At 33.8% G+C, this 26487-nt stretch overlaps 1 protein-coding gene and 1 pseudogene across 2 annotated transcripts; both read right to left on the bottom strand.

Moving 5' to 3' along the window:
* Positions 1-14487: 14487 nt before the first annotated feature.
* On the bottom strand, positions 14488-17329 carry LOC106300683 (MLP-like protein 31). Of its 2 annotated transcripts, none has more exons than XM_013736884.1 (4): positions 17083-17329; positions 16588-16861; positions 15057-15250; positions 14488-14765 (listed from the first exon to the last, which is right to left on the bottom strand). In XM_013736884.1, exons 1-4 carry the CDS (start codon positions 17282-17284, stop codon positions 14488-14490), a joined length of 948 nt encoding a protein of 315 aa, XP_013592338.1. In that variant the 5' UTR covers positions 17285-17329. The 2 variants fall into 2 exon arrangements, with proteins under 2 accessions (XP_013592338.1, XP_013592339.1); XM_013736885.1 differs by having other exon boundaries at positions 14732-14765; positions 15053-15250.
* Positions 17330-19544: 2215 nt separating this feature from the next.
* On the bottom strand, positions 19545-26156 carry LOC106300682 (annotated as a pseudogene).
* Between the last annotated feature and the right edge of the window lie 331 nt (positions 26157-26487).

A 26487-nucleotide genomic window follows, 5' to 3' on the forward strand; every position in this document is an offset into this window, starting at 1 on the left:
GTAGCCAAAAATTCATTCTTTAAAATTTTGTAACTATTTAGCATAGTGAGTGGGTGGCTCTTCTACAAAATATTGGAGGTCGAGGTTCCTGAAATAGATGGTTGGGTCTGTGTGTGAGGAGTTTCCTTCACAGCTACCAATACTTTCGTCTGAGTTATAATTGTTTTCTGAATTCGCTAATCCCATTTTGTTTTTTTTTCCTTTACTGGTTTTCGAATATGGTGGATGAATTGTATTATTATGTTTGTTACGGGTTGGAGGCTAATATACTGTGTGCATAGTTGATTTATTAATTTTGTGGAAGCAGTTTTGTCTAATTGATGTTACATTTGACTTTTTATTTAATTTTTATGATACAATTTTAATGAGCTATTAGATTACTAAAAATGATTGTTTTCAATAAGTTATGGTGAATTTTTCAGTAACGACTAAATAATTTTTTTGGGTTGTTTCTGTTTGTTTGGATGTGAAATTTTCGTTCTCATATAATTGTAGTGTTAGATTTTAACAATAAATAGAAGAAGGCTTATTTGTTTTGCATTTTTGTATTCTTAAATGAATTTACAATTCATTTTATGGTATTAGTAAATTAAAGATGCTTATAAATTTGAAAATGAAAATTTCTTGAAAGAAAGTGATATTATTTTTGTGATCATTATACCTGTTATATTTTATGTGTGATTTTGCCTTCATTTGGTTGTAATATATTTATTGATAAGGAAAGACTTAAACAAATGTATTATCTAAAAAATAAAAGGCTGAGGAACAGCTCGAAAACAGAGATATAGAATAATCATAACTTTTCGTTTTAATAAAAAGCGAGTGCTTCTACAATGTCTGGGTCAACTTTATGTATTGTAATAAAAGCTCATATCACATTCTTTAAATTAGGCTAGCATCGGGTACTAAAGGAAACGTTTGGGCCATCTCTATAATTTAAAAAAAATTCAAATCATGTTAGAGAAATAAGAGAAGCGTTAGTCAGCCGAAAATCGCAAGAATGCTTGGTGTGGCGACACGTGTCGTGAAATGTCTATCCCTCTTTGATGATGTGGCTTCATGAGGAGAGATTAAAGTCTTCTTTATTGTATAAGTTTAGTGAGAAAACATTGAAGAAAAATAATACACTTTTTTTTTTGTGTGACCAACCCCTCATTATGACCAACAAGGGATAACGAAAAGATAAAGAAGAATTATTTTCATTAAATATTTCCACCTACTTGCGTGTCTGGAAATTTCTTTTGTAAACATTCACATATATAAATTAGCGATTACGCAAAGCAAAAACAGTGAATTATTTGCGTTGTTTATATATAAAATTTCTGATGTGGTATAATATATTGCAAAAGAATAATGATTTCCCGTAAGCAAGTGTATTTTATTTCGGAATGCGTTTATAAACGCTCCCCCAAGTTCGATCCTACTACTACTAGCAACAAAGTCATTTGCACGTTGGAAAGCAGGGAATGGGTTTGTCCACACTCCACAATCGGCTGCCGTGCATCCATGCATGAATAGGCCCTATAAAGCAGGTTGGACCAGGTTCCTACAAACCGGTGCTAGGGCCCAGTTTAAAAAATCGTTGGGCTGAGTTTTCTCTGTAGGGCTGACTCATTACTGGAATTAGTTGGAAGTCTCCACTGATCAAAAGCAATGGAAGGGATTAGGAGACATGTCACGTTTTATGGTTTTCTAACTTGTAAAAAAAGTGTGTATGGGGTTTGGGGTTTTTACATGTGTGTGTATTTGTGTATTTGTGTATACATAAGAGTTTTGATCTTGGCAAGACATCACAAAACCAATTCAACAAAAAGACAATAACCTGGTGTGATAAATATAAATAACCATAACAAACATCATTCTCAGTGGAAAATCTCTCAAAATATATGTTCATATGATATTAACATAATTTTTTTATTTATAAATGTCAGTGCTTCCTGGTGGATGTCTCTCCATGACAAGTCTTTTCAGAGACCGGTAATTTTCTGTTCATCTTTAGTTCTGATAATTTGGTCTAACACCGAACTTGAAACACCTGATGCTTAAAATGTTTTTGAGTGACAATGTTAAGTAGATTTACATGTGTTTGATTCAGATTTTTGGAAGGGTAGCTAGATTCCTGGACATAAGTGATATCGACAATTATATCGGAAGTCAATCTTGAAGGATCTTTAATCAAATTGCGAATCTATATTATTAAAATTGAAGTACACATTGAGATTGTTTGGAAACTTGAATAGTAGTTTTAATGAAAATTTGTTTGGAAATATAGATAGCAATTTAAAAAAAAAATTGTTTGGAAACATTAATAGTAGTATAAAAAATATAATATTGTTTGGAAACATGGATAGTAGTATATTAAGAAAAAAAAGTAACGGGCTTATGTTAATAATAAAAATCGAAAGTCCATTATATTATGATAAACTATCTATTTGAACCAAATTTAAAATATACGTAAATTGACTAATCTAATTACCCAAAAGCATTTTTTTTGTCTAAAACAATCATAAAATAAAATTTAAACTTTATATACATATTTCAAATCAAAATAATAATTTAAAATTGATTTAAATCCAAAATTGATTTAAAATATACATATATTCAAAAATTTATTTTTACTAAAATATTTTCCAATAACCATTATTAAAATTATGTTTTTAATATATATAAGAAAAATACAATAAAAAGCTCAATTTCATATACCAACTTAAATTATGGTTTTTATATTTCACATTAAATTTTAAAAATATTATATATTATTATTTATATGATGATACATATAAAATACTATTAATTATATGATTACTTATATGATTGTATATATAAAATACGATTAATTATACGATGACATATATATGATATATAATAGTGACTAGGGTTGGGCTTTCGGATATCCATTCGTGTTCGGTTCGGATTTGTTTGGATTTCAGGTTCTGAGGTCAAAGATGTCAGACCCATTCAAATATTTCTAAATTTTGGTTCGAATTCTTTTCAGATCTGTGTGGGTTCGGGTTGGGCTCGGGTTCGGATAACCTATCTAAATTATTTTAAAAAATTTTAAATTCATTATATACTTTAAAATTCTCAAAATCTATAAACAATATAAAATATCACATATAAATTTGAATAACATATGTTAGAATACCTAAACTTAACATATAAATTGGTTTGTTTTAAATATTTGGATCAAGAATCAATAATTATTTTAAATATTTTTGGTGTCTTGAGTATACTTTAACTATTTTAGATATTTATTTTTGACTATTTGTAGATATTTCCAAGTATTTAAACCAACTTAAAAGTATCATATGTATTCTGGATGTTCTTACATACATTAAATCTAAAAATAATTAATATGTATAAGTATATAAATCTTTTTCGGATACATTTGAATATCTAAAATACTTCGGTTCGGATCAGATTCGGTTTCGAATCTCTAAATATCAAAATTTTGAATAATTTGGATATTTAATCAATTTCGGTTTGGTTTTGGTACTACTCTTTCGGATTGGGATCGGTTCAGTTTTTCAGATTTGAATTTTTTATCTAGCCCTAATATCTAATATTGACATGAAAAACAAATAGTAACAGAAAAATACATTCGTGCGGATGCGTGGATCAAAATGTAGTGATGGCATTAAACGGCAGTGTGAACTGGCTACTTTTTCTGAAAAAAAGAAAAAAAAAATCATGTGCTATATTTTTGTATTCTTTTTTGACAATACACTTAGCTAGTCATTAACCAAAAAACGTCCGCCATTTCATTATATGATCATCAGTAACGTATATAGGGCTGGTCATGGTCCAGTGCGGTTTCGGTTGTGTCCAATCGGATTTATTGAAATCAGTTTCATTCGGATTATATGAAAATTCTGTTTGGGATCTGTTCAGGGTTAGTAAATCTTCAAAGAACCGGTACAACTCGATATACTTTTGGATTCGGGTCTTAATCGGTTTTCGGTTTAAAAGTGCTTGATTTGTATATACTTTGTAACCAAAACATAAGTCAAGTTGGTTCTTCGATTTTAAATATATAATTTGTACCTATTTTGTAACCAAAACATAAGTAAAATTAATTCAAAAATAAGAAAAAAATGATCTTTCAAAATCAAACGAAAAATAAACATATTTATTGATAGAAAAAAAAAGTATAAAACGAAAATCAAGTTTTCATGAAATGAGAAGTATTATTCAATGAAAACCAAACCAAATTCTAAAAACATCAAACTTCAACTGCTACCTTCAACCATCAACCTTTATGTAATAGATAATTATTTTAAATGTTTAAAAATATTTTAATGTATATTGGATACATGAATGTTGCATGTTCTATTTGATCTTCATGTAGGTTCGGGTTCGGTTTGAATAATACTATAACCTGAAATATAGTAAAACAATATCCATTCGATAGATATGAATATAAAATCAATGTGTAATATACGTGGATATAATTGATGAGCAATAATAATGTCAATGGAAAGTCATTAGGATGAAATTTCTGGTTCCTTTTATTTTAGTCAGGATTTAACTACTTGGTTCAAATTTATGGTTCCCCTAAATAAAATATCGTATAGTATGTTCTTTCTATTGGTTGTAAAGAAAACCTGATCTTGGATTCTGTAATATTCCTCTGCCATGCTATCAATTGAAAACCCATTATGCAAAAAACAGTTGCGGCATCACCAAGTTGATGTATTGAAAATCCCTCAGCATAACATGTATATTACATGGTATCAACCAAATAACTAATAGTCCTTTCGTTTCCAAAAGATCCATATTTTAGAAAAAAAAATTATTTCAAAAATATACATTTTTTATATTTTCAATGCATAAATTAATTGCAAATTGTAAACTTAACAAAATATAAAAGTTTATTGGTTAAAATTTGTGCGGAATAACTAATTACGGAAAATAATGTATTGGTAACTAAAATATGATATGCGAGAAAATATTTATCAATCGTATTTTTTATTCAAGAAATTCACATCATACACTGTACAACTGCAACTTCATTCCACAGCAAAAAAAAAAAAAAAACAGCTAGTTTGAGAACCTGCTTCATTTCTCTCTCTTTTTCTGTTTTTCTTTTATTTTGTGAAATATTTTAATGAAAACCTTTCAGTGGTGGTGTCAATAGTTCTTTTAATCTACTGGCCTGCTTCTTAATTTCAGGACAGCATAAAGGTAGGAGATAATTCGTTAACCCAAACGTATACTATTATTAGCAAACACTAGAGGCTATTCCGGACTACGCCTGGATTTTTTCTATATATATAAATAGACTGTATTATTCTATCATTTGTATGTGAATTAATATATATTATATATATATATATATTTAGATTGATTATAGATATAAAACTATTAGACAAATTTGAACTTATTTTTATTGTATTGTTTTATTTAACTGTGAATATGAAATTATTAAATTTTATTATCTTATTAATATTAATATATAGATAATGGTGAAGCGGTTGAATAAATAGTTTAAATTTACAAATAACTAAATTTGTAACCCGCACACTAATTTATATGTATATTTTATTAATTTTTGAAAAAAAATAATTTATGAAAAAGTGAGTATTTTGTTCTAGTAAATGTGATTCTTCTAGATTATATACTTATTTAAAATGACTTACTGGATTGAATGTATAAATTTGATTGATCAACAATATCTAATATTTAAAAACATAAAATGTTTATATATAAATAAAACATTGGGCTATCAGTTCTGTTGTTTAAAATAATTGTAACTCTTTGTGTGTTAATTAATTAATTCTCAAAGAAAATGTTGATTAATACAGTTGGTTTTTATTGGAAGTTTATAATTGTTAGCTTTATACAGTTATTTATTTTGCCAACCTATTAATTTTTTCTTGACAAAGGTCAATCCTAATTGTGAAAATTTATTATGGTAAAAGTTCTTTTAACTGTTACCATATGATAGCGCCCATTTATAGGATCACCTGATGTTGATCTAGAAACATGTATTTTGATACCAATTAAAGTCCTTCGAAAATAAAATATTAAAGTCCTTCGAAAAAAAAAATTGTTCAAGAACAAACTAAGAACACACTTTTATATTGGGTAGCTATCATTCTTCTTTTTAGACTTTTCCACTGATTTAGACAGAAAGATACGAAATTTAGATTTTTCCACTGATTTAGATATAGAAGATATGGGACTATAGACTATAGTTCCTATAAAACATGAAGAAAATGGGTACGTGAAGTGTAGGAAAACTAAACGTGCTAGAGTTGAGTGTTGGAGACAAAGTCTTTCTCTTTGTTATTTGAGTTTAAATAAAAAAGAGTAAATAGTAAAACAGCTAAACCGGTAGCTTGGATTTGGTTTCTCCTTGGTTAAAACGTTGGTTAGTAATTTGTCAATTGCAATCTCATCACACTCCAATCCGATGCGTTAACAGATTACATAAGCACTACATTTTCCGGGCAGTAGACAAGAAGTTAAGGACTGTAAAGCATTTTCTGAGTTTAATTCCATTGGTTTCTGGCCTAAAATAAAACAGCATGTCTTCTTCCGCAAAGGTCTGCATTCTCGAGACCAAATAATTAGCTTCTATGGTAACTTAGTTTCTTGTTGATCAGCAGGAAGAAGTTGGAAGCCCATCTCCTTCGATATTTCTAGATGGTCTCTGCTAATTCTGTTGAGACATAAATACTATATTTGAAGGGAAAATATCAACTGAAAAAGAGTATGTATTCATCTCATGTGCTTTCTTGAACATAACATTGTGATCAACATTTGCCTTGGTCTTTCAAAATTGGAGTTTTCACCTGAAGATGAATCTTAACTCATCAAAAGAGTCCACCATCTAGGGAACACTACATGAGGCCTTCTCTTGAGTTTGGTTTCCGTCCCTTTCTTTGCCACAAAACATCTGAAAAATATGGCATTCGCTGTTCCACCTTCTATCATTAGCTGTTGCAACAAAATACAATCAATGATGTTACTTGAATGAGCTATAGGTTTCTGTTTTAAGTAGTTGAGAGAGACAGTACAAACTATGGGCAAGACAAAAACCATTAGAAGTATGGAAGTGTCGTAGTTCATATTCCCAACGCAGTTATTGAGACACTGATTACACCAAACATCCAAAGAGTAAGCTTATGGATAAACAAACACACAAAACAACAGAGTTTTAGATTCAGGTGTTAAACCACCAAACCTTACCCTGCAACTGTGGGTGAACCCTTCAACACATCAGTTACATGGCCTGCAATGCTACTGCTGCGTTTTACTTAAATGAAACACAAAGAAACCGTCTAAAGAAATCCTAACTTTCATAACAAATGTGGTTCTGAAAAAGGCAAACCTCTAAATCACAAAGTGAGCAATAAGAGATATCATCTTCCTTCTCATTAGGATCTGGTGTAACAGGATCATTTTTCACGGTGAAATAGTCCCACAGACACACAGCAGTCACTTCATTTTAAATATAGATAGAAAAATGAATTACTAATATATCCAATACTATTGATGCTTTGCATTAGTATCCTAACGGAATTGAATTAGGAATATAAGTATATCTTTCAATCTATCTAACAAAACCCATCGAGAGATGGAAAGAACTTATGAAGCATTTGTTACAGGTATTGTTTCCAGGATAAAAGGGAGCATACCTGATAATTAGAAAGACACTTTCGTTAGGATTCACATTTTCAGTCATTACTCTGAAGAGAAGACGGTTCGGGATTCCAGCTCGCCAGTTCTATTCCTTCACCGTATTTGATGAATTTCCATATGGATCTTAACGTTAAACCTAGAATCTAAACGAAGTGGCTAAGATTTAAAAACATGATGGAGAGTCTGATCCACTCTCAGTGAGTTTCTTCAGCTATTACTGGACGCCGAGATTTCATCGAGATTCGTCTTCAGTGAATCGATATTTGATTGCTTCTCTGCAACGTTCGAGCTTCTTTGTTGTATATGTTTGTCGTGGTGAATTTTGCGAAGGGCAAAGATTGGTGGTAAGGGGTTTATATAAGGTGACAAACCGAAGCAGTCGGAACGATAACGTTTCTTCGGATGAAAGGAGTAAAGAACAAAATTGAATGATGATCGGGAGTGAGTGGGTGTTAAATTCGAATATGCAAGGAAGTGGAAGAGCTGGAGTCCATCTCTGCTTGCGTCCATCTCTGTTTGCGTCGAAGATTAGGTATGGTCGTATGGGAGATGTGGAGTTTAAACGGGCCATGACAAAATATTATGAGCTCAGACAAATAGCCCTTTTTTATATTCGACTGAAGCAAATGTGACATGGCAAAATGGAAAGTTTTTATTGGATGATTTTTTAATCCTATGTAGCATAGCTCTCCTTGCACCATATTCTTCTTTTAGTATTGTTAGATAACCACTTTATAGTCTTATATATTTTATAGTAGCCTCATAGCTAGTACACGTCGCTTTAAAGTTACCACGTCAACGTAAAACGATCTTAATTAGAGCACCATTAACCAAGGGTGTTTAAGGGGTGCTTAGATTTTTTTAATTAAAAAAAAAAAAGAAGAAGAAATAGGAGTGCTTAATTAGGCATCACAAGCACTTGTTGATTGCACTATTCGCGGGTTCCACTGAATTGGTGCGCTTTTTTTTTTTTTTTTTTTTTTTTTAATCAGAGGAAAAACTTGAAAAAAAAAAAAATTAAACACCCCAAATGAAGTGCTAGGGTTAATGATGCTCTTAGTCCCTTATTGAATTTTAAATAAAATACGGGACTTAAGGCACACACATTTTATTCCTCGGACAAGAGATGTTCGTCGATCTCTTTGGACATTTCGACCCATAACTGGAGGAGAGTCTGGGGATGAGCAACCTCCTCGCTAATTTTCTCGTACTCAAAGTGCCAGTGCACAATACTCCCTGTCCCACCATGCTTAGGGGCCACCTGGATCGTGGCCAAGAAGCTTTTGTACTCTTTCATCAGATCACCTTCTATAACCCTAAACGAGATCAGGTTCGTCTCCGGATCCACCTCTTCGATCCTCTCCTTTGCCACCTTTGCCTCTCCATCTGCAACATTTATTAGTAGTTAATGTTTAGGTTTTGAGAATCGACTAGTCAGTGAAACCTAAGATCGATATACACTAGACTCGTCTCTTGTTAGTCACTGCAAAAATCTTACAAGGCCTCTACATGCTCCAAAATTTAATTTAAGTAAAATTATATAGAATAAAACGTTAACTTGCCATGAAAGTAGTTCCAGAAGATGATAGAGCCGGGTTTGCCCCAATCTCCTTCGTGCAATTCACAGCCCTGAATGTTGCCTGGAGATACTTTGGAAACATGGTGTGGTTTCGCTGTGAACATGTGATGAAACTTCTCAGCGGAAGCTTTGATCTCCACGTATGCCTCAAGCTTCCCCAACAAGCTAGACGTCTCTGTTGTCTTCACCTCCTCTTCCGCCGGTTTGCTTGTAGCCTCAACCTTTTTAGTTGGTGCCACCGTCACTGGCGTCTCCTCCTCTTCCTCCATTTTCTTGGCAATTTCAGTAGCAGCCTCCGCCATTCTATCTCTTGATGATTTGGTTAGAAAATTAGAGGTTTTCTGAGAGTCTGATATTCTTTTTATGAGTGAGTTCTCTTTGGAATTCTATACCCCTATATATTGAGGAATTAGTGGGAAACTATTGGAGACAAAAAAAATACACATTTTTTGTGTGGCCAACCCCATCATTCATTGAGTCTATGACCAACAAAGGTAACGAAAAGATAAAGATGAATTATTTCCATTAAATGTTTCCACCTACTGTTTTCAATGCCTGTCTAGGTTTTTCTTTTGTAAAAATTCACATATATAAATTAACCATTACGCAAAGAAAAAACAGTGAATTATTTGCGTTGTTTATATATTAAATTTCCGATGAGGTATCTAATATATTACAAAAGAATAAAGAATCCCGTGTGTAAGTGTATTTGATTTGGAAATGCGTTTATAAACACTCCCCCAAGTTCGAAGGAATCCTAGTACTACTAGCAACAACGACATTTGCACGTTGGAAAGCAGGGAATGGGGTTTGTCCACAATAGGCTACCCTGTAAAGCAGGTTGAACCAGCTTCCTCCAAATCGGTGCTAAAACCAGGCTCGTTTTTGACAGCCCGATAAAAGAGCAGGCTCTGATACCAACTAATGAAACAGAATGACAAAACTAGAGATCTAATACTCTAGAAAGCTAGAATAGTAATAACAGTTATTTGTTTAGTGTAAGAATTCTCGAATAAAAGTTTCTTAGCGCTTGAGACTATTTATATGTAAACATAAAAATTATAAAACCCTAATCCTAATTAAAATAAAAACTATTAAAATAAAAATAAAATAAATAAATAGTAAATATCCTAATTTTAAGCTGCATCAACGGCCCAGTTTTAAAAGTCGGTGGGCTGAGTTTTCTCTGTAGGGCTGACTCATTAATGGAATTAGTCAGAAGTCTCCACTGAACAGAAGCTATGGAAGGGATTAGGAGACAAGTTACATTTTATGGTTTTCTAACTTTGTAAGGACTTGTGTGTATTTGTGTATACATAAGAGTTTTGATCTTGCCAAGACATCACAAAACCAGTCCAACAAAAAGACAATAACCTGGTGATAAAAATAAATAACCATAACAACATCATTTTCAGTGGAAAATCTCTCAAAATATATGATTCATATGATATTAACATAATTATTTTTTTCTTATAATTTATCTACAAACATATATCACAAGCTTTTATTAAGACTAAACATAACATATCCACACATTTTGAATACAACACCTATATTATTATTGTGATATAACAAACCAAATCACACATTGGAGAATTATACAAAGAGAGTCTAATATATAAAGAGTTGTCCAATTCTAATAGTACGAGGTCTTTTGGGAAGGAAACCAAAAATAAAACCATGCGGGCTTGCCTAAGGCCCAAAGTGGACAATACCGTACTAATCGGATTATACAGAGTTGGGCATGGGCTTAATAAATCCCAACAATTGGTATCAGAGCGGTTGACGAGAAATTTACAAGAAGACCAAAATACCCTTCGAGTAGGAACGAGACCCATCGAGTTAGGATTGGGAGGTGTGTGTGACAGATATCAAGTCAAAAAGATCCTGGAAGTCAATTGTGGGACACGAGTTTAACAATCATATAATATAGAGTTGAACATGAGTTTAACAATCCCAACAATTGGTATCAGAGCCACACACAAACTAACTAAGAAACTGCAACTATGGACGACATCAAAGAAGCGATCATCAAGAACAAAGACACCGGCCCAGCTGCTGTCAAATTCCCGATGTTATCTTCTTCAAACTATACTGTCTGGTCCATGAGAATGAAGATAGCACTTAAGGTCTGTGAGGTGTGGGAAACAATTGATCCCGGATAAAAGGATGAGAAGAAAAACAATATAGCTATAGCGTTCTTATTTCAATCCATACCCGAAGCCTTGATTCTACAAGTTGGCGACATTGATACATCGAAGGGGGGGTGGGAAGCGATACGAGCACGCCATGTGGGAGCTGAGAGAGTCAAAGAAGCCAGATTGCAAACCCTAATGGCAGAATTTGATAGACCCAAGATGAAAGATGAAGACACAATCGATCTCTTTGCTGGAAAACTTGCTGAAATCTCATCAAAATCCGCTTCTTTAGGTGAGACAGTTGAAGAACCCAAACTTGTGAAGAAATTCCTAAAAAGCTTGCCAAGAAAGAAATACATTCATATGGTTGCCTCTCTTGAGCAAGTCCTTGATCTTAACATCACCAGCTTTGAGGATATAGTCGGTCGCTTGAAAGCATATGAGGAAAGAATCGCCGAAGAGGAAGATGATACACACGACGATCAAGGAAAATTGATGTATGGTGACACGAGTCAAGAAAGTCATGGAGGAAGCTATAGTAGTGGACGAGGTCGTGGCCGAGGTGGTAGATCTAACTGGAGAGGAAGGGGCCGTGGCCGTAACGGATCATCGTTCCAAAGTCAAAAAGAAGCATTCAAACAACGTCAAAGTGGAGACATATCTCACATCACGTGTTTCAGCTGTGATAAACAAGGTCAGTATGCGACTGACTGTCCGAACAAGAAACTCAAATTTCAAGAAACCGTGGAGAGAAAGGACGACGACACTCAAGATGCTGATGAGTTGATGGTACACGAGGTCGTCTATCTTAATGAAAAAAAGATAAACCCTGCTATGTTCGAGGCTAATCAAGATACAGAGAAGATATGGTATCTAGATAATGGTGCTTCAAATCATATGTGTGGTGATCGGCTGTTCTTTTACAAGCTTGATGAAACGGTGACAGGAAAGGTAAGGTTCGGAGATGATTTGCGGATCGACATAAAAGGAAAAGGTTCTATTCGGTTTGTGTTTGATGGAGGTGAGAAGAAGATATTAAATAATGTGTACTACATTCCGGGACTTAGGAGCAATATAATTAGCTTGGGACAAGCTACCGAAGTTGGATGCGAGGTTCGTATGAAAGACGACACCTTAACATTGTTTGACAAGCACGGAGACCTCATGGTTCAGACTGCTCGGACTACAAGTCGACTCTACAAAGTGATCTTGAACGTTGACCGCATACAATGCCTTCAGTTATCAGCAGCTTCAGAGTCAACCCTGTGGCACGCACGTCTCGGCCATGTCAACATCGAGACGTTGAGGCTAATGGCGAGAAAGGAACTAGTCACTGGCTTACCAGAGACCATGATCAAAACTGAAGCATGCATATCTTGCTTACTTGGAAAGCAAGCAAGAAAGCCATTCCCACAAGCAACAGCGTTTCGATCTACTAATCCTCTTGATCTCATCCATGGAGACTTGTGTGGCCCAATTTCTCCAACCACACCAGCTCAGAAGAGATACGTGTTGGTGCTCATAGACGATAATACAAGATATATGTGGACCGCGTTGTTGAAAGAAAAGAGCGAAGCATTCGAAAAGTTTAGAAACTTCAAGAAGCTTGTTGAACAAGAAACGCAGAGTAAGATCAAGATGCTTCGAACAGATAGGGGAGGAGAATTTACATCTCATGAGTTCAATGCATTCTGTGACAAGAACGGTATAAAGCGACACTTAACTGCACCCTACACACCTCAACAGAACGGAGTGGTTGAGCGACGAAACCGTACCCTTATGGAGATGACAAGGAGTGTCTTGAAACACATGAACGTACCAAACGAACTGTGGGGCGAGGCAGTAAGACACTCAACGTACCTGATCAACCGTGTGGCTACAAGATCATTGGAAGGGAAAACACCATATGAGATGTTGCGCTTGATGAAACTGAACATCAGTCACCTCAAGGTCTTCGGATGCATCTGCTATGCGAGAACAGAGACGCCAGGAAGGAAAAATCTCGATGATAGAACGAGAATGCTGGTCCATTTGGGAACTGAACCAGGGTCAAAAGCCTACAGGTTACTAGACCCAGTTACCAAGAGGATAATAGTAAGCCGTGATGTACACTTTATCGAAGATAAAGAGTGGAATTGGAAAGAAACAGAGCATCCCAACCCGGGAGAGTTTGTTGTTAATATAAAGACAAAGGGTGATGACGAAGAAGAAGAAGAGGGAGCTGAGAGTGAACCTGGTGTTGATGAAGAAGAAGACTATGAAGAGTATACAGTTGAGGAAGAGAGTAATCCTCAACTCTTAAGGCGATCACAACGAGTTAGTACAAGACCGTCTCACTTTGACGATTATGTTCTTCTAGCTGAAATTGAGAGCGAGCGGCTGCTGATGGTTATAAATGAAGAACCGTGGGATTACGATGAGCTAAGAAGCTTAAGGTCTGGATTGATGCGTGCAAGGATGAGATCTCGTCTATAGAAAAAAAAATAAAACGTGGGATCTCGTCTGTTTACCTGCAGGAGTGAAGCCTATTGGTCTAAAGTGGGTCTTTAAGGTAAAGTGTAACGCAGATGGTAGTATCAATAAGTTTAAGGCTCGACTCGTGGCAAAGGGATACATCCAGAAGCATGGTGTTGATTATGATGAGGTCTTCGCACCAGTGGCTCGCATTGAGACAATACGCTTGATCATTGGATTGGCTGCTTCAAGGAGGTGTGTGTGGCAGAGATCAAGTCAAAAGATCCTGGAAGTCATTTATGGGACACAAGATGAATGTGATCCTTAGTTTGAAGGGGAGAATGTGATATAACAAACCAAGTCCCACATTGGAGAATTAGACAAAGAGAGTCTAATATATAAAGAGTTGTCCAACTCTAATAGTACGAGGCCTTTTGGGAAGGAAACCAAAAATAAAACCATGCGGGCTTGCCTAAGGCCCAAAGTGGACAATATCGTACTAATCGGATAATACAGAGTTGGGCATGGGCTTAATAAATCCCAACAATTATATCACCGATCTGTTTAGGACACGACTCCTTATTTATTGTACTTTTATAGACTAAAACACACATATGCTTCATTGCACACATATATGGATAGGGTACTACAACTAAAGAACACTCTTCTCTAGTCCTCATTCAGGAGATGTTCATCTATCTCTTTGGAAACTTGAACACAGAACTCAATGAAAGTCTCAGGGTGAGCCACTCTCTCGTCAATTTTCTCATACTCAACGTGCCAGTGCACTGTACTCCCAGGTCCTTCCTGTTTAGGAGTCGCCTGGATGGTGATGACAAAGCTCTTATACTCTTTTAATAAATCTCCCTCTATCACCCTAAAAGTGATCAAATTTTTCTCCGGCTCCACTGCCTCAATCCTTTCTTTCGCTACCTTTGCCTCCCCATCTGCACCAAATAAATATTAATATATGTTTCGGTTTTGACTCTGGGAATCGTTAAGAATTTTAGTTCCTGAACATACTATAAGAAGGTACATGTAATTCAATCGAATGATGGTAGACAAATGGTGAGTATTTAACAGTAATTGTCATACCATATACATATGAGTTTTGTTAAGTTTATAGGTTTCAACTCATAACCAATTAGCAATAATTGGATCTGTCTATTATTTTCTAACAAGAATTAATAATATATAGTATTGTATGATATAATCAATAAAGTGTAACTTCGACTTGCCATGAACATAATTCCAAAAGACGATAGAACCAACTTTTCCCCATTCGCCTTCATGCAGATCACAACTCCGAATATTGCCTGGAGATGCTTTGGAGACATGGTGTGGTCTACCAGCAAACATGTGATGGAACTTCCCAGCAGAGGCCTTGATGTCAACATCAACCTCAAGCTTCACAACCAAACTTGACACTTCTGTCTTCCTCATATTATGTGCAGCCCCGGCCATTTTTGTCGCCATTTTTATCTCCCGTTGATATTTTCTTGAGAACTAGAAGGATTTTGAGAGAGGATGAGTTCCTTTTGAGTTCTTTAGCCTTTTTTTGTAGAGGAGTGAGTGAGGTAACGGTTTGAGAAAAGACAAAATGTTTATTAATTGCTATTTTGTATCCCTTGTGATCATGACCCGATCATCTTTACCTCACCTACTGAATTTCTGTAAATGGATCAGGATTATTTAACGTTGTACATAAGAATTATCGCTCAATACCACACAGTTGATCACGTCTACTGTTTTAAAATTTTCGTTTTGAAGTATTTCTTATTGGCAGGTAGTGTTAATAATACACACTTTGTATTCTCGAAATAAATATTTTTCCGATGAAAATTTCATAAAATTTATAAATACTTTGAAATGATCCTAAATAGAACTGTCGTTTGTTAATGAAGACACGTTTGTTCATATGCAAATGAAAAAAATATGTTATCAACAATGTTATCAGATAGAGATATGTTTAAAATCAATTTTTAAGTTCGAGTTATTGGCATCAAGACAGTAAAATGCGGAAATATCCCCAACACATACAAACACATGTAACGTAGTTTTTTTATCAACAAAAGAGGGATACAATGACGTCGTCAGATGTTATTTGTCTATAAATGTGATATAATAATGTAAAGGTAAAATAGTAAAAATCTCATTTTTTTGTCAACATATAAAAAATCTAATTTATCACTAGAATTTCACTATTTTCGTAGTTTTTTTTTTATGATTAGACGTTTGCAAGAACATCTTTGTTTCAAGTATTTCATTTTAATTTTCTTAAAGTGGAAAATAAAAAAAAACTATTGTGTGGATCTCTCAAAGTACTAGGAAAAAATGAGGAACTTTTGTGTGCTGTTCAAGTATTCGAGGGATCCACATATATTTTTTGAACTAGACAAAACTACAATCTTATAGTATATCAACATGTATAATTAATCTATAAGCTTCATTTGTTATTCCTCGGTTGCAGTCCCTTTCTACTTCAACAAATCACGAAGCAGAATGCTTAATTTATTTATTAAACATATATGATTTTATTATAAACAATCAGTTCATACATTAATTTTGAGTAGCTTCATAGCTGATGCTGCTACACTTAGCTTCTCAAACATAACAACTTCCAAACACTCATGACACACATATCTCTTGACAAACTCGGACAAGGCGGCTCCTGAGTCCTTATTCATTTCAAATTCAGAGACTGAACTTTAAGGCAAACACACCAATAGAAGTATGGATATGATTGAAACAAGAGAATTCTTCCTCTATTCTTCGGACATGAGATGTGCATCGATCTCTTTGGAGACCTCTACGGCAAACTGGAGGAGAGTCTCAGGGTGAGCCACCTCCTCATTAATTTTCTCGTACTCAAAGTGCCAATGTAAAATGCTTCCAGGTTCTCCTTCCTTAGGGGTCACTTGAAAGGTGACCACGAAACTCTTGTACTCGTTCATTAAATCACCCTCTAACACCCTGTATGTGGCCCGATTGTTCTCCGGGTCTATTGACTCGATCCTCTCTTTCATTACTTTTGCCTCCCCATCTGACCATATATAACACATTGACACATAATTATCGGTTTGAGATTGTTAGAAATCTTATATCTAAACAAGATCAGACATAATATAATGTGTAAAATAATATATATGAATGGATCAATCCACCCGTTTCAAATTGGTTTCCTTCAAAAGTGGATATATTTTAATATGGATCCGCTATGAATGTATTCACATATATAACTAGATAATTATAACGCTGACTTGCCATGAAAGTAATTCCAGGTCACGATAGAACCAACTTGGCCTATCTCGCCTTCATGCAGCTCACAGCTCTGAATGAAGGATGGAGATGCATCGGGCATATGGTGCTTTTTCCCGACAAGCATGTCATGCAACTTCTCCGGCGTAGATTTTACCTCCACGGTTGTCTCAATGATCCCGACCAAACTTGATGCTTCTTCTGCCATTCTTGATCTTTCGATAATTTGCAAATGTGTCTTTAGGGTTTTGCGTTTTGAGAATGAATGTGTTCCCTTCTAAGCTCTTCACACCCCCTTTAAATAGAAGAACGAATGAAGCGAGAAATACACTGGAAATTATTTTATACTTTATAATTTTGATTGGTTCTTTCTTCTCTTTGATCACGTTAACCCATCTGGCGCTAATTGATAAGACTGGATTATAAGATAATTTATAAAAAAAAAACTGTAAACGGTAAAGCTATATAAAATACATTCGTACCTCGTGTCATACATAATATTTTGAATAAGTATTATTAGTGGGAAAGCAGTCAGTTTCGTGAGTCTTAAGAAAATAAGATAAAACGATGTGGGTTTAGGGTTTCATAAATCATTAACAATATTGGTTAACTAAGGGATTACGTAGTGCAACCATCGGTTTGCATCTACGATATACACTGTTTGTGTCAATTTAATTTAGACATAAATCATAATTCGGAGTACTTTGAAGAGGACCTACGAATGGTATAGCGTGGATGTGACTGAAACTATACTTAAAAAAAAAGAAATCATTCAAGTTATTCGATGACTCAGTTCATTTCAGTTTTAAATTGATAAATTTCTTGAAAAGTTCTTACTCCGAAAATATAAAGAATTTTTTTGTCCATAAAGAATTCATATATCTGGATAATCCCTAAATGATCTTCCTTCTGTCAATCCTACAAGATCATATCTTTTGTAAAGGGGTACACGTTATTACATAATTTCAAAAGATAAATAAGCATTATTATAAATTGAGAAAGATTGTTTATCCCGCAGCTGTATCTCTTGAAAAGGAACAGAAACCATTTTTTGGGTCAAAATTCAGAATTTAAAATATCTCCCATTCTGTCTATAGTAAGGTCCAAATTTTGTTTTTAATATGTTTGTTCACTAACCAATAGGTCATAGCTGTTTTGACTTTTGATCAAATATATACATCAATCGTCATTATTGTAATTATAAAATTATATATGTTTGGTATGACATAAAATAATGTCTACTAGGCAACGTGTGGACAGTTTGAAAAAGTTTGATAAAGTCACAATCGGATATTGATTTTAGTTAATCAATTTTGTAAAGTCTATGGAGAATTTGATACTAATCAAAGCACAATATATTTTTTGTTCATTTTGATTAAGCCTAATTTTGATGGATCATGTTTTAGTTTATATGAGGCTACTAGAGATTTTATGCTCAGGTATAGAAACTTCAAAACATCAATTATAGAGTCACTTAGATATGATGTGCGTTGTATGAGGCTATACCATAGGAATTGATTATGAATAATTTGAGATGTACAAATTTAACTATATGATGTATTTTTTGTGTATGTATCACATGAGAAAACATTATGTTAGTTATAGAATATGCGGTACTGGATATGGAGTAGAGGATAAATGAATGACTGTATTATTTTATGCATCATTGAAAAAGTTGTTGCACTAAAAACATCCAAGGATTCAGATAAGTACATGTGATTAAAAAGTTGCTTGGCTAATTAACCACATGATTTTGATAAGAACATCTTCATCTCATGTTACTCTCTGACCATCTCAAAGTTAAACAAATACATTTCTTAACCAAATCATTTCTTACGTCAAACCAATCAAAGTTAGCTAGTTTAGCATTATTAATGTTATTGTTCATAAATTATCAGGACGATCCATCAAAAACCATAATTCACACATGGCTTACATAGAACCAACCGTTATAAACAAAGCAATAACAATAACTATGCTATACTAGTTAACTTTGATCAATGGCACGGCTTCGTCAATGGTTTGAACGATAACAGTTTGAGCATTCCTCTAAATTTATCCTCACTTATAAGCATGACTGATTTTAGTTTTTCAAATATACTACATAATCCATAAAAGAAACTCCTTCCTACATCCTCAAGTAAATCTAATATGTTAATTAATTAGACTACACAAACAACAATCTGATAGTATATATTTATTCTATAGGCTTTATATCCTTCATAAAAAAGTTATGTTAATAAAATATAACGGTGGGTGCTATGTTACATAGGGTTTTGTTTGTTAACTTATACTCTCAGTTAATTGTACCTTACAATTGTAAGGTACAACGTAAAGAATAAGGTATCTTTCTTTCTATTCCCGTTCTTCCCGTTTAACTTTCATCACGACTCAGTTGTTATTCCTCGGTCGCAGTCCCTTCTTATCTTCATCAAATCACGAAGCATAATGCTTAATTTATTAATTAAACATATATGCTTTAACAAACATTTCATACATCAATTTCGAGTAGCTTCACAGCTAATGCTGCTACATTTTGCTTCTCCAAAGTAACAACTTCCAAACACTCATGAGTCATGACACACAAATAGAAGTATGGATAATGGGCTCCTCAGTCCTTATTTATAGCACTTTCAAAGACTGAAATTTAAGGCAAAAACACACAAATAGAAGTATGGATATGTAGGATTGAAACAAGAGAAATCTTCCTCTATTCTTCGGAACAGAGATGTGCATCGAGCTCTTTGGAGACCTCGACGGCAAACTGGAGGAGAGTCTCAGGGTGAGCCACCTCCTCATTAATTTTCTCGTACTCAAAGTGCCAATGTACAACACTTCCAGGTTCTCCTTCCTTAGGGGTCACTTGTAAGGTGATCACGAAACTTTTGTACTCGTTCATTACATCACCCTCTAACACCCTGTACGTGACACTATTGTTCTCCGGGTCTATTGACTCGATCCTCTCTTTCATTACTCTTGCCTCCCCATCTGACCACATATTTATAGGTTTGAGATTGTTAGAAATCTTGCATTTGAATAAGATCATATATGTATATATATGGATCAATCCAGCCGTTTCAAATTGGTTTTGATTCAAAAGTTAGTATATTTTAATATAGATTCGCTATGCATGTATTCATATAACTAGAGAATTATAGCGTTGACTTGCCATGAAAGTAATTCCAGGTTACGACAGAACCAACTTGGCCCATTTCGCCTTCATGCAGCTCACAGCCATGAACGAAGGATGGAGATGCACTGGGAATATGGTGCTTTTTCCCGACAAACATGTCATGCAACTTCTCCGGTGAAGATTTTATCTCCACGGTGGTCTCAATGATCCCGACCAAACTAGATGCTTCTTCCGCCATTCTTGATCTCCCGATAATTTTCAAATGTCTCTTAGAGTTTTGAGTTTTGAGGATGAATGTGGATCCCTTCTTAGCTCTTGACCTCCGTTTAAATAGAAGAATGAATGAAGCGAGAAATAGACTGGAAGTTATTTTATCACTAATAATTTTGATTAGTTATTTTTTTCTCTTGATCACGTTAACCCATCTGGCGCTAATTGATAAGGCTAAATTATTATATACTAATTAATATAAAAAATGTAAACGCTAATATATAAAATATCATTCGTAACTCGTGTCACAAAAAGAAAGAATGATTAATAGAATTAGTGGGGGAGCAGTCAGTTCGCGAGCCTAAAAGAAATAAGATAAAATGATGTGGGTTTAGGGTTTCATAAATCATGAACCATATTGGTTAACTTAAGATAAATGAAATTATTCAAATTTTTCGATGACACGATTCTATTCAGTTTTTTAATTGATAAATTTCTTGAAAAGTTCTTACTCCGAAAATAATAAGTATTTATATTTCTGGATAATCTCTAAACGATCATCCTTCTGACAAATCCTATAAGATATATTCCGTAAATGGATTACACGTTGTTATTTCATTATTTTAAAAGATAAATAAGTTTTATAGGTTGAAAAAGATGTTGTTTATCCGGGAGCTGTATCTCTTGAAGTGGAACGGAAACGGAAGTTCAGAATTTAAAACATCTCCCCATTCTGATTTAAGGTCCGGAATTTATTTTCATGTGTTTGTTCACTAACCAACAGGTCACAGTTTGACTTTTGATCAAATAAACATACTTATCAAACTTCATTATTATAATAATATCTCCTTTCAGTATATGATAAAAGATAATGTCTACCATGCCCCGTGTAGACAAAGTTTTGAAAAATTATTTGGTAAAGTCACCATGGATATTGATTTTAGTACTATATATAAATTGTGTAAAGTCTAGGGAGAATTGTTATTAATCAAATCGAAAAATTATTTTTGTTGATTTTGATGGCTCATGTTCTAGTTTATCTGTGGTTACTAGAGATTTTATTTATTCCATGGAGCTTAGGTATGATATGAAGGTTGCATTTGAAGCTAGTCTCAGAGGAACAAAAGTGAAGGCTCGCCTCGTGAAACTTGTGAAAGTCAATTGATGCAAGAGTCTTGTTTCACTTCTCCAATAGTGTAGATGCGTCTTTCCTCGATCTCACCACAATAGGTGAGGTCGAGAAGCGTCTACCCTTGTCTGAAACAGAGGTACAATCTATTTCTTCTCTGCACCGAAGAGAAAGCAATGACACATGTCTGAGTACATACACTGATACACATAACACAACTCCCTTAAACCATGAAAGCACATTATCATAAACACACACTTCAACTTATATAAAACATAGCTTCTCTGACCTCATGGCCGAGTAGAGGTAAGAAATTTTCCTTAGCTTTAGTTCGTGAGATATGTTCTGTCCTGAGCATATGAACTCCAGAGAACACAGCGCTTTAAAAATTCAACAAATCACCGATCTGAAAAGGATGATGTAAAGATAGTAAACACAAACGTAGCTAGTCAAAGATGATCTAAAGAACACCTACACATGGAGAAGAGCCACTAAATTCCACAATAATCTGAAAAGTTTCCGTGTCAAAGCCTCTCATACTAGTAAAAGTTTTCATCTTCGAATCAAAACTCAAGCTCAGACTCACAGTGAAGATGGATATAAAGGATGCACGACCAGCATCAGAAGTTAGAAGACCAAGTGCTTGCATCAGATAACCTAAGCTAACCCAAAAACCTAACTCAATCCCTGAGTTACGCGTTTCAGCATCACTCAACGACCTTACAACAAAAGGTGTAAACGGAATCGCAGCCACCAGGAATCTCACAACACTCATCAAAAGCTGCAGGATCCATGATCCCTTCAACTTCTTTAACGACAGCGATATTACTACCAGCTTATAAAACTTGTCTCTATTCTAGTAAACACACTTTCCATAGACGATAGTAATGGCATTGAGCAAAATGATGCTCCTAAGTTTCGTTGAAGAAGACAAGATCTTCCTCCACAGAGGTTCTGAGGGGTAATCTCGTTTGATGGAGGGTAGGGATTTCAAGCTTGAAATTCTTAATAGGACTTATGATGACATCAATGCAAATAGATAACTTCAACTTTTCTCCTTAATTATAATGATAACTCTGCCCCTTTTTAACCTCTTCTTGTTTAGAATATGTCCCTTTATTATTAGTATTATCAAACGTACAACAAATACTAGCAAACATAAACTTGAAGTAGTCTTGCAGGAAGCTTTACTTCTTTTACACATCGATTTAAATTAAAAACTTCAAACATAACTCGGCCGTAATATTATTCATACACAGACGAGTCGACACACACCAAGTCACCAACATATACCTCTTACCCAGACTCGGACACAGCTCATTATTTATTGAAAGCTTTGAAGGCACAAAGATGCTCGGACACAGCTCATTATTTATTGAAAGCTTTGAAGGCACGAAGATGCACAAACTTAACAAACACACGAAGAGTAATCCTCTATTATTCTGTCAAGAGATATTCATCGATATCTTTTGACACTTCAACACTTAACTGGAGGTGACTTTCAGGGTGACCAACTTCTTCGCTGACTTTCTCGTACTCAAGGTCCCAGTGCACAATACCACCAGGCCCTCCATGCTTAGGGGTCACCTGGATCGTGCTCACAAAACTCTTGTACATTTTCAACAGATCACTTTTAATAACCCTGAACGTGATCAGGTTCTTCTCCCGCTCCACCTCCTCGACCCTATCCTTACACACTGTTGCCACTCCATCTGCATCAATTGTTTAACTTTTTATTTATATAGGTTGTTAGGGCATTTACGAATCAACGTAATGTTATTTTTATAAGCATAAGACTCTCATCGACTTGACAATCAAAATTTAGTAGAGTTTATTGGTTGTTGTATTTTAATGGATTTGAAAATCCGAACTAAATCTAGTGTTATTGGTTCTATGATTTTAAAATCTGTATTAAAATCATGTGTTATTGGTTTAATGATTCATAAATTCTATATCAAATCAAGTGTTATTCAATCCTACGGATTTACTAATATATTTGATTTTATAATGGATTTGAGTGGATTTGTTTGGATTTTTTAGTTAAAAATACAAAGACTCAAATCCGAAGGAAAACTTCCGGATTTACATATTTTACTTGGATTTATAAATATTATATGGATTTCTAAATCAATCAAAATGTATAAACCAATAACACCTCCTAATCTCTGTTTCGGTTCTAAGCATTTTTGTTACTATTAGATTCACATTGCAATTGTACATTTACAAAAAAAATAGTTTAGACTTCGGTTTAGAATCCAATAGTTTTAATAAAATAATATACATATACATATACAATGACTTGCCAATAACGTAGCTCCAGATGACCACTGAACCGACTTTTCCCCAGTCGCCTTCCTGTAGCTCACAGTTCTGGATCTTGTCTGGAGTTGCTTTGGGCAGATCGTGTACTCTTCCTGCCCACATGTGATGGAACTTTTCAGCAGAAGATTTTATCTCGACATCTGCCTCAAGCTTTCCCACCAAATTAGCCGCTTCTGCCATGATTTTTGCTTACTAAAATAAAAAGTTAGGACTTTTGGAAAGGAGTGAGTTATATTCATGTTTTATTTAGCCTCTATATGTAGAGCAAGAGTGAGCAACTGTCAAAGAATAAAATTTTTTTTTATAGCACACTACTAAAACATGTTTTTATTTTTAAAATAACATATGAGAAGAAAAATAGCACTAAGGTTAGTAGTTAGGATTTAGGGTCTATAATTTAAAGTTTAAAGAATATAATTTAAAATAATATTATCTATTTTATTTTTAAATAATTATTTTGTAAATACTTTATAAGGTAAATCTTCAAAATATAATATTTTTATTTTGGGTAACTCTTTCAAATAGATATTTTTAAGTTTCTATCACAAAAATAATTTTAATGAGAAAAATGACTAAAATAAATTTCATTATTGAGGCAAGAGACATTTATACAGATATATAAATACAAATAAATAATAAAATAAATAATAATAAATAAATAAAACTTATAGTTTTAAATTATATGTTTTCAAATTCAAACTTATTTATAAACAAATAAAAATATTATTTTTTTCAAATTATTTTGTTTAGTTCGAAAATACTTTTTGAAACTGTTTTTAAAATTTTTAATTTTAATTTTTAAAAATTTAAACGTTACTCCCAGAACTTCACCCTTAACTCTAAACTATAAGTATATATTAATTAATTTTAGGAGTATAAATGTATATTTACTTTTTAATTAAATATTTTGGTCATTTTAATCTTTAAAAATTATATTTGTGACAAAAAAAAAACTTTTTTAGGATTATCATAGAAAATTTCTCTTTTATTTTTCGTGTGGCCTTCCTATAACTCACAATTTTGGACAGAGTCAGATCGCTGAACATGCTTTTGAAACATTCCAATGAAGCTTCCACATGATGGGATCTCTTACAAAAATTATTTGTATATACATATGTGTATTATTACATAGTATTAAATATATATAAATAGTCTATATAATAATAAAATCGTAAATATATTTCATGTTATACAATATGAATAAGTTTAATAATAGAATTAATATAAATATATACTTTTATTTTAGTGAAACTTAATTTGATTTTAAGTAATAATTTGTCTTACTAAAACGAGCAAAAATATGTGTAATTTTAAATAAAATAAAATAAATATTTTTATTTTAAATAAGACTTTCAAAATTCGGACCGCCTCTAATGGCATCTCCAACGATATTCTATTTGTTACTCTAAAATGAAAGAAAATAGAGTACGGAGTAAGAAATGCTTCAATCCAACTTCATATCTCATTCTATAATATAGTTTACTCCATAAATACAATAATTTATTTTTTATTTGTTCAATACTCTATCATAGAATGAGATATGAAGTTTGGTTGGAGAGATTTTACTTCCTTTTTTTATTCTAGTTTAAAAGAAAAAAATGAAATTTTAAAGTAGCAAACATAAACATAATTTAAAAAAAAATTGATATTCATCATATTTTTAGGTTATTATACCAAATGTCCCTTTATTATTAACAAACGTACATCAAATACTAGCAAACATAAACTTAAAGTAGTCTTGTAGGCAGCTTTAATTGCTCTTATTACACGTCGATTCCAACTAAGAAACTTCAAACATAACTCTGGCGTAGTATTATACATACACGCGTGAGTTGACACTTGACACACACCACACCATACACCTCGTACCCAAAGTCGGACATTGCACATTATTCATTGCAACTATAACGACTTAAAGACTCACACAACACACACAAAGAGTAACCGTCTACTCTTCTGCCAAAAGATATTCATCGATATCTTTTGATATTTCAACAGCAAGCTGGAGGATAGTTTCAGGGTGACCAGCGTCTACGATTATTTTCTCGTACTCCATGTGCCATTTCACAACACTACCAGGCTCTCCATGTTTAGGGATCACTTGGATTGTGGACACAAAACTCTTGAAATCTTTCATCATATCACCTTCTATAACCCTGAACTTGATCAGGTTCTTCTCCGGATCCACTGCCTCGACCCTCTTCTTGGTCATTGCTGCCTCTCCATCTGCACCAATTGTTAAACTTTTGCTTATATAGGTTGGGCTCCACATCTGCCTCAAGCTTTCCCACCAAACTAGTCGCTTCCGCCATGATTTTTGCTTACTTTAGGAAAATGTTAGGATTTTTGGAGAGAAGTGAGTTATCTTTTGATTTCTTTAGCCTCTATATGTAGAGGAATGAGTGAGCAAGTGTCGAAAAATTGAACGATATTTTATTCATCAAATATAGGTTTTGATTGGTAACATGAGTTACCTTTTATTAAGTTTGAGTTTTAATTGGAGCTTCTCTAACTTAGAGCAGCTATGCCTGGAACTTTTATCCGAGATGCGGATTCGATCCGTGATCCGATCCGGATCCGATTCGAAAATCCGGATATCCGGAAATGCCGAATCCGG

Source organism: Brassica oleracea, chromosome C6, assembly GCF_000695525.1.
Source record: "Brassica oleracea var. oleracea cultivar TO1000 chromosome C6, BOL, whole genome shotgun sequence".
Lineage (NCBI taxonomy): Eukaryota > Viridiplantae > Streptophyta > Magnoliopsida > Brassicales > Brassicaceae > Brassica > Brassica oleracea.

Coding starts and splice junctions, on each gene's coding strand:
- LOC106300683 (XM_013736884.1), bottom strand. CDS start 17,284: ATGGCAGAAGAAGCATCAAGTTTGGTCGGGATCATTGAGACAACCGTG. Junction 15,251..16,587: donor GCACATCTCATGTCCGAAGA/ATAGAGGAAGAA, acceptor TATGAGGAAGAC/AGAAGTGTCAAGTTTGGTTG. Junction 14,766..15,056: donor CTTTTGGAATTATGTTCATG/GCAAGTCGAAGT, acceptor TATTTGGTGCAG/ATGGGGAGGCAAAGGTAGCG.